This window comes from Typha latifolia, chromosome 13, assembly GCF_019914945.1.
Source record: "Typha latifolia isolate L0001 chromosome 13, TyphaL0001v2, whole genome shotgun sequence".
Taxonomy (NCBI): Eukaryota; Viridiplantae; Streptophyta; class Magnoliopsida; order Poales; family Typhaceae; genus Typha; species Typha latifolia.
The window spans coordinates 7,312,449-7,327,023 of NC_133098.1; the positions used below are offsets into that span (position 1 = coordinate 7,312,449).

General features: G+C 40.9%; 1 protein-coding gene across 1 annotated transcript in view; it reads right to left on the reverse strand.

Moving 5' to 3' along the window:
* Positions 1-8,640, reverse strand: part of LOC140800229 (uncharacterized) — a 29,604-nt gene extending 20,964 nt beyond the window's left edge. The window contains exon 1 of the mRNA XM_073154906.1: positions 8,393-8,640. Coding sequence (XP_073011007.1) covers positions 8,393-8,602 — 210 coding nt within the window. The 5' untranslated portion in view covers positions 8,603-8,640. The remainder of the gene's footprint in view (positions 1-8,392) is intronic.
* Between the last annotated feature and the right edge of the window lie 5,935 nt (positions 8,641-14,575).

A 14,575-nucleotide genomic window follows, 5' to 3' on the forward strand; every position in this document is an offset into this window, starting at 1 on the left:
ATGTTTGTAATGACATAGTTTTATTTGAATTGCTATATTTGTAACGACTCATACTAGTGGAGTTTTAAATCTCCGAAAGAATTTATAGCTATTTTATTCACTCTTATTTATTTTCAGAGTATAATATTTCTACATTCTTAGACAATAGAAAATTTACAAAAAATTATATAAAATAGCATTATGAAATACAACCAACTAAACACTTGTTTACCAAATACATAATTATAAAATACAATAATCCAAACATGTGTTTAACAAATACAGTATTATAATATACAATCAACCAAACTATCCATTTGTTTCTCTAGATACAACATCTAGAGAAACATGTATTTCTAAATACAAGAAACCAAACAGCCCTTAAACTTAAGCAGTTATGAGACAATTAATCGAGTAACAAACCCAAAAAAAAATTAGAGGTCATTAGTAAAGCAATATATTTGAGCAGCTAATACCTATTCACTCTGGCTCACAAGATTCACATAGAGGGTTGACCTCAAGCCAATTGATTCATACCACAAAGGAGGAAAAGGGTTCTCCGTTTCTTTATTTCTTGAAAATAGGAAACCATTACCAAAAAAAGGAGACAACCATCATAAGACATGGGCGAGGATTTCTTAATATACACAACTACCAGTTTAGTTATATCAAAACTCAAAAGACTATCAATATTACGATATGAATATCGTGTCCGAATGCAGGGAAGTCCCCTATGATCTACCAAGAGGTGCAGAAGGGGCGCATCCAAATCTGAATCCCAACCGCACCGAGGTATAGTCGTGGGTTGGCCGAATCAGGTTGACCTCGGGTTGCGCCATAAGAGAGATAACCGGAGGCACCAAGAGCATGATGAACCGATCCTACATCTTCCTACCATTGGACCTGAACTCGCATATGATATGGGGCACGACAATCCTATGAGTGTAAGAATGGCAAGAGTCAAGTTTCCTAAGTTCTAAGGAGGTAATCCTTTGAATTAGATTTTTCGTGCTGAACATTATTTTATGTATTAAGAGACAACGAAAGACGCTAAAGTGTTCTTGGCGAGCTTCCATTTGGAGAGCGCGGCATTACATTGGTATCAATCCGTGAGCGCCCACCAAGTGTTCGATGGACGGTCAGCATTCGTAAACGCCCTATCTAGGCACTTTGGAACCGCAGTCTTTGAGGATTACAATGCCACCTTATCAAAGCTTGTCCAAAAGACGTTGGTTGCTGCCTACCAGGAGGAATTTGAGCGAATCAGTAGTCGGTGCAGACCATAATGGCCACAAGAAATTATGATTAGCACTTTTATTTCTGGGTTGCGCGAGGAGGTCCAGGCTAGTGTACTTTCTTTACGACCTAGGACCTTGAGCGAGGCTTTTGAAGATGCAACTAAGATGGACCAGAAGCATCAAGCTTCGAGCTAACAGCATATGCAGGAGTGTCTCCATCTGGGTGCAAGGTCACAACTTCATTGTGGATTTGTATCGATTGGCTCTTCAAGGAGCGGATGTGGTCTTGAGTATCCAATGGTTGCAAAGCCCAGTGACTTGACTTTTCACAAATGTGGCTCATTTTTCGGCGAGACAGACGGGTTGTACAGCTTAACGAGGTTCGGACGCAGCCAAGCCCCACTCTTCAGCCATTGATTGGAGCTCTCTGAGCTGGCAAGCCATTTTACTTCCTCCAGATTGCACCGATCGAATTTGAGGTCCTTACTAGCTCAGGTACACGTGATGATTTGGAGCTTGTGTTGACTGACTTTGCTGCCCTGTTTGAGGTTCCACGGGGACTACCACCCGTGAGATATCCCGACCACAGAATTGAGATTATTCTAGGGGCAGAACCGGCCAACGTTCAACCTTATCGTTATTCTCACATCCAAAAAGAGGAGATATCGAGATTGGTTGCTGAGATTCTGGAGCAGGGTATTATCTAGCCTAGTCGGAGTTCTTATTCATCGCCAATGCTACTGGTGTGGAAAGACGGGAGTTAGCGTTTTTGCGTGGACTTTCGCATGCTGAACGCTGTCACCGTCAAGGACCGGTACCCGATATCCGTCATAGAGGAGCTACTGGACGAGTTGACAAAAGCATCATATTTCAGCAAGCTTGACCTTGGCGCCGGCTATCATCAGATTTGTGTGCGAGCGGAGAACATTCACAAAACAGCATTCCGAACTCACGACGGACACTACGAGTTCCGGTAATTGCTGTTTGAGTTGACGAACGCACCGGCGACCTTCTAGGGCCTAATGAGTGACATTCTGTCCACTCCTTAGGTGGTATGTGTTAGTATTTTTTTATGACATCTTAGTGTATAGTAGGACCTAGGAGGACCACTTAGTTCACCTATGCTCAGTATTGGGGCTGTTGGCGGATCACTCCCTAAAGGTGAAGAAAAGCTAATGCCTTTGGGAACAACGCAGAGTAGAGTACTTTGGCCATATCATTTCAACGGAGGGTATGGCAACTGACCCAAGCAAGGTATCATGTATGCTTGGGTGGCTGCAACCAGCAACGGTTCGTGAGCTACGGGGTTTCCTTGGCCTAATAGGGTACTATCGCAGATTTGTGGCAGGCTATAGGAAAATTGCGGCACCCCTCACTTCATTGCTGAAGAAGGACGTCTTCCAATAGATCGAGGCAGCGACGAAAGCATTTGAGCTGAAGAATGCCATGGCGACCTACAAGTGTTGGCGCTACCCGATTTCACAAAGTCATTTGTGATCGAATGCGATGTATCTAGGTCGAGTATTGGGGCTGTTCTTATACAATTCGGGAGGCCTATTGCTTATCTGAGCAAGGCCTTATCAAAGAAATCGCAGTAGCTTTCTACTTACGAGCAAGAGATGCTCACTATCCTACACGCAGTGACCAAGTGGAGGCTATACTTGATCGGATGACAGCTTGTGATCCGAACGAACCAGCGGAGTTTGCAATTCTTCATGAGGCAGCGGGTTCACACTCCGGTGCAGTAGAGGTGGGTCACCAAGCTGCTAGGATACGACTACGAGTTGCAATACGAAAAGTGGATGGAAAACAAGGCGGCAAATGCGCTCTCACAGCAGCCCGTGCCTGCTGAGCTGGCGGCTCATTCAACACCCGTATTTCCTTTTCTTGCTAATTTGAGGACTATAGGCACCACGGATCCAAAGGTGTCTAGGTTGATACAAGAGCTGGAGAGCGACCCCATGAGTCACCCTGAGCTCAAAAGTAGAGGAGGATTGCTGCTGGATCGCGAGTGCATTCAAGTACCCGGGGATGATGCTTTGTGGAGGCAGGACACAAGGCCTCTTGAGGACCTACAAGAGGCTCTCCCAGAGTTGTACATGGACTAGAATAAAGAAGGAGCTAAAGAGATTCATACGGGATTGTGATATTTGTTAGCGAGCAAAGGTCGATTCCTTGAGGCCGGCTGCACTACTACAGCCCTTGCCCATTCCCGAGCACATTTGGAAGGATATCTCCATAGACTTCGTTGAGGGACTACCGCCAGTGAGAGGGGATTCTATCATCTTTGTCGTGGTAGACAGGCTAAGCAAGTATGCTCATTTCTCAGCTTTGGCGAACCCATATTCAACGAAGGCAATTGTAGAGGTGTTCGTGCGTGACATGGCCAAGTTTCATGGCATGCCGCGCTCGATCATTTCTGACCGTGATGGTCTTCAATAGCAACTTCTTGACAGAGTATTTCACATTTCAGGGGACCCAGTTAGACCTTAGTTCGGCCTACCACCCTTAGATGTCCGAGGAGATAACACTGTTTGAAGTAGTGTATGGCAGACCCCCACCTTCACTACAGACATATGACCCAGAGGCGACAGCGGTGCGGATGGAGGCAAATCTAGAGTTGGTTGATCGGGACACGACCTTACAGAGGCTTAGGACTCACATGGCATCGGCACAAAACTAAATGAAGCAAATCTACGACCGCCGACACCGCGAGTCGGAGTTCGCGATCGGAGATCTTGTGTTTGTGCACGTTCAGTCCTATCGACAAGCGACGCTGAGACCGGTGCGCAATCAAAAGTTGGCGCATTGCTACTTTAGGCCCTTTAATGTATTGGAGCGAGTTGGTTCTGTAGCATACAAATTGGAGCTTTTGGAGGGATCGCGGGTGCATCCCGTATTCCATGTGTCCTTGCTGCAGGCTCGAGTAGACATCAACTAGATGGTGGGATCGGATATACTTGAGCCGATTGAAGATATGAGAGTTCTGGAGCTAGTTCGTATGCTGGCTAGGCATAGGAGACGGCAAACAAGATGACTAGAGACAGAGATCCTGGTGGAGTGGCTTGGTAGGCCGTCCGACGAGTCTATATGAGAGCTTGAGTCGGACATCTTTGATCGTTTTCCTGATTTCACACCTTAAGGATTAGGTGGTGGAAGCATGGTGGATTGATATGACTGCGATTGGACCTAGTTATCTCGAGCTGAATTTCTTTTGTTTTCTTTTTGGAATAAAAGATTTCTGACTGTTGCATTCAAACACTGGGAAGTCACGTGTTCAATGTCGCGTTCGAACATCCTCATTTGAACACCTACATACGGTCGCAAATACAGAAAACGTATTTAACACGTTCGAACACGCTCAACCGCATTTGAACGCAATCGGCAAATTTACACTATTTCTAGGGCTATCTTTTAACGGTTTTGCTTGTTAAGTTAGCTTCTAAATATGTGGAAGGCAACATTATGATCATTATTGAATGAATTGAGTTTCTTCCCCAAATCTTCTTATCTCCTCTCTCGTTTTCTCCTACCACGGCTACACCACCTCTAACCTTCTCGACTGGCTTATCCTCCTAAACCCTTAGGGAAGGCCCTCTTATTCCTCTTCTTCTACTCTCCCTTACATCCAAATATTTCTCATTGAAACCAAGATCACATCACATTAGGTACCACAAAACCTACTTATTACCATCTTATTCACGCAAACACTTTAATTGAGTCTAAAAGAGGCCTAAGTAATAACATTATGAAAATACATAAATATTGGCCAAATAAATAACAAGAAATAGAAGAAAGACTCAAATAACTTAATTCTAACTACCTACCTCAATTATGACACTACAAAGTTGGCTTTACAATCATATTTCCAAGTTTTCGCCAGCTCCATTTAGGATTGCCAAAACGGATCAGGATCAACCATGGTCGTATTAGATCAGACGATTTCACCCTGATACGGATTCACCCTTTTGAAATGAGTTGGATGAGAGAAGGATTCAATCCAAATTTGACTCGGAGACATCAATTATTTGATGTCCCAGTTCTTTCTCTCTTTTCTATTTCTCTCGTTCTCACTTGGAGACATCCAACACAGATCCCGACAGCCTCGACGTTTTTCGATCAAGATCCGGCCAACTCGACCTTCGACAACCTTAGGTTAGTATTTTTCTTATATTTTTTCTTTCTTCTCTCTATCTCTCCGATGTTCCATCTCTCTCGTTTCTCTCTCTACTCTCTCAGACTCTGACAAGCCCTCTATCTATAGAGAAAAAAAATTGCCAAATAAATCAAAGAACAAAATTGCCATGCTAAGAGAGAGCGAGAAAGAGACAAAGAGAGAGAGCAAAAGAGAGAGAAGGGAGAGAGAAGATATAAAAAAATAAAATTTGCCTAACTTGCTAAGAGAGAGAGAGAGAGAAAGAGAGAGGGAAAAAGAAGAGAGAAGGGAAAATAATTTGCCTTGGTGAAAACAAGAAGAGAGGGAGGAAAAGAGAGGGGAAAGAAAAGGGAAAGCCAGCTCGATATTCATTAAAATTGAGTAAATTGATAAAAAAATTTAGTTATTAGGTCCATATGTTAGTAATTACTATTTTCTTCTTTCCTTGTCAATTTTCTAAATTTATAGATATTTTCCTGTATTTTCAAATATTATGTAAAATTTACATAATTAAAAAATAGGCTGATCCGATCCGGGCGGCCAATACGTATCATTTTACCAAGTTGTGTAACCTTGCTTACAATCCAAAATATGCATTGGCATTTATGTTTCTGCATCAATTTTCCTCACCATTTAAGGCTTGTGTAGAAGGTAGACATCCTCTAAATTCCAACAATTTAAGCAAGAACACATAAAGCATAATCAAATTTGGAAACCACTCAAAGAAACTAGAAGCACTACAAGGTCACAGCAATATTAAATCTGAATAACATATGAGAGATAAGATCAGAATACCACTTATGAGAATTAAAGTAACAAATATACAGTATAAATCTGACTGCTCCTCTATGTCCTACTCCCTTTACAATGTCTTCCACCTCTGAACTTCATATATTAAAGTAAGCTACAACTAGAAATGTAAATAGTAATGTACAACAATGGTGCAAGGGTAAGGTCAGTATTGGTTTGTGTTATGCCAATTTTGGGAGATCTAAAAGAACTCATGAATCTATATCTGATGGTTTTAAAATTATAATGACTATAAACATAAAATTAACAACAAAAAAAAATCCTAAAGTCATTCCGAAATGATTGATCAATCAAAATAAATGCAATTTTAAATTTCGCAGTGGGTTTTATAAATTTCACAATGGGTTCTATAGAAGAGTAACAAAAGACAGACAAACAATATGCAAGTGGGCTATCAAAAATGATCTAGTAAAGCAGCAGATTTTCTCCTTTTTCCTGGACTAGTGTCACTACACTTAAGTGGCAAACTCATGGCCAACCTAACTGTAATCAAGTAGGAAATCAGCTCAGTCACAACCCATTTTGAGACACTGTCTTTTAACTCCCTACATTTCTTACAAGTTAAGTAGTGATTTGGAGGGCTAGGATTTTGGTGCTAAGCTGCTAAACATCAAGTTCTTTCTCTACCATCCGATGTCAACTATATAAATTATTATCTGATAAATGGGCACATGATATTTATTCACCACTACCATGAATCTCGTCACTGTACCTGAAAGTTATTGAATCTAATCTAAACCTTATGTTTAAATAGGATTTATCATCGAGAAGTTGCAGCTTCTATTCTATGATATTACCATTTTGGTATAGGTACTAGATCATCAGCACCCAATGTCAACAAAATAATGACATTTCTGGGAGAAATAGTTACCATGCATTTTTGTTCATGAGAACCACAACAGCAATCTAACATCAATTTTTGTAAACTTCCTTAGCTTATCATAATCAGCTCAATCTATAGTGAAAGACCATCTAAATATCATCTATAAGCACTGAAGTATGACTAATCTATTGACTGATCCTAGCGATTCGTAGAGGCACTATCATTACTTTTCATTAAGGAACACATCACGTTAAAGAAAAGTTCTAGGTAAGAAATGCATATGCCATTCTGAAATACAAAACAGAGAAATCTTAAGGAACCAATCTGATATGAGCAACTTGCCACATGCTTTTTGAAACATTTGCTACTCCTGAAACAGAACACACAAGCAACATGCAGAGAAAGGTTTAAGAAAAGCAGTCCCCAAATACATTTTGAAATTTTAAGAAAGTAAACCTATGAAATTGTACAGACTACTTATTAGAGATATGAATGCAATAAACTAAGCGCAACAGGTTGAAAGTCATGATATTTAGATAAACCCCATGAAGAACAAATAAGTCAATAATATATCATGATGCCTAAGAAATATGTTTCCTGAAAAAGAGGAAAAAGAAACTGCTGAACAAATGGGACAGGCCAGAAAAAGATATTCCAATACAACACCGGCACCAAGCTATCATTAGAATCTTCAGTCAAGTACATGCAAGCTAGAAGGCCTCCAATATATAGACACTAAAGGATGAAATCTTTAATCTACAATAGATCATAGAATGACATCTATCTTGAACTTAAACCTGACTAAATCTAAATCACCAATTGTTGCTAGAACATAAAATCAAAGATGCCTTTCTCCTATTTCAAAAATTCAGCAATCTTTAAAATCTAATGTTATCCTTCGATTATAGTTGTTGTAGTAGATGTTATTACGCATGTAGATACCATATAGAAAAGCAATTGCGTCAGAAAGTCATTGGAGGATCCCTTTGAACTGATCATATGTCTCTTCTGTTTACATTTTTTTTATTTTCTGATTTCAGCAGATGGCATCAAAATCCAATCACTTCAACATTCTGTACAAAAGCTAGGTGGGTTTTTGTTTCGTTCCCAGTAAGAAGCAAACTACAGCTTTAAAGGTTGCCATCAAGATTAGTAACAGCCATCAATTTATACCTTCTTCCATTCCTCAAATCACCAATCTTTACAACCAGCTTGTCTTACCTTCACATCCAAGGAATCTATAGTCACAATCTCCACCAAAACTGAAAGCAAAATCAAGGTTACGAGCAGCTATGTTTTCTCATCATTTGGCTTCGTCGTTACAGTGGCTATAACCAAGAAAAATCTTTTATAGATTCAACAGGGTTAAGTGTAGTAAGAGCTCACCGCTTGGAGTGCAACAGAGGGTTTGCCCTCATCGACGAGCTGCCGAGCCAAAGCGAGCAAGCTCCACGCGTCGCCCTGTGATTGAAGGCCCACCGGTGCGGCGCCGACCGCTGGCAACAGCGGCCCAGTCTCCGCCGTCTCCGCATCCATCTCCACGTCCGTCGCCTCCATCGCGTCGGTGTCGGAACCGGGTCCGCTATGGTTCGCCATTGGGAATTTGTGCTTCAAAGGCTACACTACTAAAACAGACCAGATGGTTCCAGGAGTTACCTATGAGGTCCCAGCCCAGGATGTTCATGGGCCGGGCCGGGCCGGGCGGGCGGGCTTATGTCATAGGCCTGGTCCGCACCGAACGCGGCCTTGGGCATCTACTACAGAGATTTACCATACGAGGAAGATCGTAAGCTTACAACTCAAGTATGAAGAAAAAGAAGATAATTTTAGTAGAAAACTCTTGTATCACAGGGACCGAGTTTTGTTTTACAAACTGGCTTGATCTGATTCGTAGCGGTTGAGATTCAGATCTACACGGGATTTGAGATCCATGGGTGGAGGCACGGATTCCTAGGTATAAGATGGAGGTGATGATAGAGTGGAGGCTGAGTAGTTGATGGAGGTGGCTTAACAATCGATGGTGGTAGTGGTTTGCGAACGTGGATGCGATAAATGGTTAAATGCTATAATTGGCCTATAACTGTGGTAAAAATCATATGGAAAATAAAGACTGTTAAGACAGGGAGACGAAGGGGGAGAAGTAGGCGTACCCTATGGAACTAAGGGGATCTACAGAAGAGAGAGATTAGAAGCTAGACGAGACTATGCCAACGGAAGAGGTGGCGCTGGTTGGTAAAGGAGGAGGAGGGAGATGTAGAGGCCGACGACCTAATTAAGAGAGATGCCAGGGCAAAAGTTAAATAATCTTTCATTCCAAGCATGCATAAGATATAAGCCATAAGGCCTTATTTATAGAAATTAAATTAAAAAGTCCTAAACAAATTTAACTAAATTAGTCTTCCTTATCTTTTCTGATTAACCCTTCGTTTCTCTGCAGACAAATTCCAAATCTAGTACCAAAGTTATAGATCTGGAGGTTGGCAATCTTATCTAACTAGTTTGATATTATTCAGACGGAATATTCTGCGAACATTTTTCTAAAACTGCGCAGAGCTGGTTTTAGTTAATTAAATAAAATCCTAACCTACTAAGGCTCTAACTAAACTAAATAACTAAATAAGATAATTAGACTCAATACATTGAGTCCAATCTCCCTTTAAAGAATCCACTGCACTTTTGACCACCTTGTCCTCAAGGTGTCCATGGTGGTTTTTAAACCTTTATTATTTGCCGAATCGTTTCCACCAACATTCGAGCCAAGTCTAAGAGCATAAGACTTGTGGAGGAGGCCATGGCTCAGCCAAGTGTAACACAATGTAGCCCACCAATTGGTGCTCGACCAATTAGTCCAAGGCTAATATTTAACTCACCTACAATCCAATATAGGCTCGAGTCTAGTCTAGGTGATGCGAATCGGGTCAGATCAGATCGCATTAAAAGGAGATTAGGCTCAATGGATTGAGTCTAATTATCTTATTTGATTATTTGGTTTAGTTAGAATCTTATCAAGTTAGGAATTTATTTAATTAGCTAAATCCAACTCTGCGCAGTTTTAGGAAAATATTCGTAGAATATTCTATACATATCCAAATAATATTAAACTAGTTGAATAAGGTCGCCAACCTCTAGATCTACAACTTTGACATTCATGACTTCTCCATATTCAGAATCTATCTATGATGAAATGAAAGCTTAATCTGAGAAAATAAGCAACAAAACGAATGGTTAATCCGAGAAGATAAGGAAGACTAGTTTAATTGGTTTATTCGGGTTTTAACTTAGTTGTTGGTTTGTTAGGATTTGTTACAGTTGTTTAACTTAGTTGAGGAGTTATTAGGGTGACCATCTATATATACGTGAAGGAAACCTTAATTGGAGTCTTATGATGATGATGATGATATTGGAATTGGCTTTGGCCTTTATCTCATCCTCTACTTGTCTCTAGCCATTGGCGCCCTCTCCCACCTCCCTTCTTCCACCGCCCAAGTCTTTGGTCGGCCTTTTCCAGCTTCTAATCTCCCTCTTCTACAACAACTTCTCCCTCTTCATACCAAGAACTAAACCTAGCATCCATCTAGCCATTGGTGGGCTATCAAGCTAGGATTCAATTGACCTTTGGCCACTATTTAGTCGATATCTTAAAATCTAACCGTCTGAATTTTGTGATATTAAATTCATAGGAAATTTCTCTCCAAGAACAACAACATATCCAAAATTTAGGAGGATTCGTTGGTTAGATTGTTCGCAAATCCCCTTGGAATTTACGTGCTTCATTGAGTCCAAAATAATTGCGGATCGGATTAGGTTGGTTTGTAACACTAGGCCTCACGCAAGGGCTGATCGGTTTAGGTTTTGGCACATCGCTTATGGGTTGAGGAGGTTGTCCTTTAGATCGGTAAGGAACTTGATAAGCAGCCACGACCATAGGATCAGGCCATCGAGGTATCGAATCCTTGATATCTTTCAAAGCTTCAATGCCCTCAATCAACAGCTCGGGTGGCAATTGGTAATTGTTGATGACCCCTTTGGGATTCCTAGCTATCAGTGTGTGCAACAAGGTCTCCTTTGATGGTGATGTATACCTTGGTGGTCCTTCGTCATGTTGTGGAGGTGCCCTCAGTGCAAGTTTAGCCCCCGTTGCCATGGCTTGATCTAGTTCAATGGCTGCGCTTGCTCTCATCAGTGTGCTGCCTTGATTACCTTCCCCACGGTTGGTATGATCAGGTACGCCCTGGACGACTTTGGTTCACGTCCACAAGGATCGCCTTGATCTCCAACAACGTTTGTGCCATTAGCGCTAGGGTTTGTGAGAGATCGGGTGGGCCTTTCGTCCGACCTCGTGAGCTCGATGGAGATGGCGATCTTGACAAAGCCGTGTGTGGTCCATCTGCATACCTTACTCGCTCGTTTGCTTTGTTGCCTTTGATCTTATTGTAGTCATGACAGTCTGAGGAACGTTGGCTCTAATACCAATTGTTACGAACCTGTAACAACCCAATCCAAAAAAAAAAAATCTAGTTACATGGCACGAAGTGGCCGGCCACAGTGTAGCCGGCCTCATGCCATGTAGTGGTAGGGGAGCGTGCCACGCCCCCTCGCGTCGCCGCCTAACCAACCGGCTGCGGCAGCCGGCCGCGGCGGGCCCAGCCAACCCTGGGCGGCCCAGTGGCCGCGGCGGGGCCCCAGCGCCGCCGCAGCCACCGCCAAGACCCCCCCACCGCCTCTCTTTCTCCCTCTACATCTCTCTTTCTCTTGCTCTCTCTCGGTCTCTCTCTCTCTCACTCTCTCTCTCTCATCGAGGCCAGCCTATCGCTGCTGCCGCTGCCGCCACCTCCGCAAGCTTCGGTGAGCTCCTATATCTCTTTCTCTCTCTCTCTCTCTCTCTCTTCCTCTCTCTCTCTCTTTCTCTCTCGCTCACACCTGAGCTTGGGCCCGTCGGAATCGAGCCGCGAGCGAGAGGCCGCCCACTGGGCGCGCAGCGGCCGGTGCCCTCCCCGCTGGCCCGGTTCTGCAGTTCCCTCCCCTCCTCTCTTTCTTTTCTTCTTCTCTTCTCTTCTCTTCTTCTTCTTCCTTCTTTCTTCTTCCTTTCTTCTTCTTCTTCCTCAGCTGCTTCTTCTTCCTCAACTGCTTCTTCTCTTCTTGTCTTTCTACAACAAAGCTTTGGGCTCGGCCCAAAGATCAGAGCTGCTAGTCTTTGGACCAAGCCCAAAGACTAGTAATAGTAATCCTTATTTTGGTATTTTTTTTATTATTTGTTTAAGTATTTCTATTTTAATTAATACAAAGAAATTTAGACATTATTTATTTTAATAATATATATATATTCATCAATATGATTATTGTTAATTATAATTAATTAATGATTAATTAGGTTATAAACTATTACACATAAATATAGGTAATACTTTTATTTATTTATTTATTTACTTATATGTATATTAGATTAATAGATAGATTTGTAAATTATAATTATTAGATTTATATTCTAATATTCTTATGATATACATTTTAAGTAATTCTATTAATGTCTTATACATTATTATTTTTGTAACAAATAAAATACATAGGCTTATGTATTTATTTATTATTTTATAAAGTAATCTCTAATTAATCAAGATATAATTATAGTTAGGTTTTCATCTATATTTATATTTTTATTTTTATCAGTAATTAAAAATCTAACTAGTTATAAAGATAAGTAGAAATTTTAAAACCTTCTAAATCATCATATATTATATGAGCAAATTTTAATCAGATAAATGACTAACATTATAGTACTTAAATAATTTCAGATTCTGACCCCCCCTCCCCCCATTCAGAATCCCGTGGACTTAGCTATCGAGGCTTGATCATTGTCGTAGCAACGTGAACGAGTGGTTGTTTTGTATTTGTAGTGGTGGTGAGTAGTCTTATCCCCTAGACGCTTTTATCAAATTAGGATATATTATATCTTATGTACACACATGTTTTGGCCTCCAGCATGATTATATAATTTTATTTAGAGATTATTACAGTCGAGCATATTTTATCATGGATTCGATTACGCTGATTTGGGATATGAGTACATTGGTGACATATATAGAGATAATTAGAGATGATTCTACTGTTATGATTGTTTACCGAGTTGATCTGTAGCATTAGTATGCATGTAATAGATTAGCATAAGTATGCATGTCTTGACGATATAGTTGGAGACTACATTGCATCATTTTCTCTTGATTCCTATTCCACCTAAATTCCTGTTATGCATTGACTTGTTATCGTACTGGATATATGCATTTAATCTATCATTTATAAGGAAAGCATGAAATGTGATTGATAGGATAGTTGATAGAAAGCGTGAGGATACCCGAGTGGGCGCAAGGGTTAGGACGTGCTTGGTGGATAATTGATCGCTCGACATAGTCGCGATCCTTTTGGCCTTACGTCCGATGTCGTTAGTCTGTGTTCGTAGCAGACATTCAGACACATGCCGTTCGCCAGGGCATATGTGGCGAGTTATTCTCACGAGGTTTCTATCAACTATGAGGGTGCCTAGTCTGGATGGATGTTGATACCCTTAGCGGATGGCAAGGTATGATTATATTTGAGATACTCCTTGCGGATGGCAGAGTATGCTTTGAGCCTTCGGGCATGATGTTGAAACCGGGTACCGGGTGTTGACTGTGCACAGTGGTCTAGTATGTTGATATTATACAGAGATATCGGTGATGATTGATGATTGTGATGTTGAGAAATGCATATGATTTCATTATCATTTGGTTACCTGATTATCGAGTGATCAATATGCATTATATATTGTTGTATTTGATATCATAGCATGGTCATGGTCGGCATGCATCATGTGTCATATTTGAGAGAGAGTTATGATAATGGTATGACATGGAGATTTATTTATACATTGTCGAGGATTATATATTCTATCAGTTATGATATGACATGTTATCTATTTTTTATTTATGTATTATTGAGTAACATTCATATACTTATTCATGACATGATGCTATTTTTGATTCATATTATCCAGTACATGATTTACTATAATGCCCCCGCTCGGCACGGCACGTGCACGCCCACGCGCCCACACGGCACGCGCGACGCACGCGACAGGTCGGGCGGGGCCCGTCACGCATAGATACTTTCCTATGCACATATAATTATGACATCATCAAATAAAACCTGTTAACCTATCCATGATCACATAATCCATCGCCAAATATATCATACTAAACTATCATCTATACCATCTCGCATTTATAGCTCACCTCATCATCGCTCTAAAATATCTTCTCAAGTCGCTATCACGTACCACATATCTGAGGGGGTTAGAAAAGAAATAAAGAGAGTCATGAGCAAAAAACTTAGTGAATAGACCTTACCCCGAACTAGTGATGCCAAACAGAGAGTAAATCATGTACTGGATAATATGAATCAGAAAGCATCATCATGTCATGAATGAGTATATGAATGTATCCTTAATAATACATAAATGAAAAGTAGATAATATGTCATACTGATAAAAGTATACAATCCTCGACAATAAATAAACAAATCTCCATATCATACTAT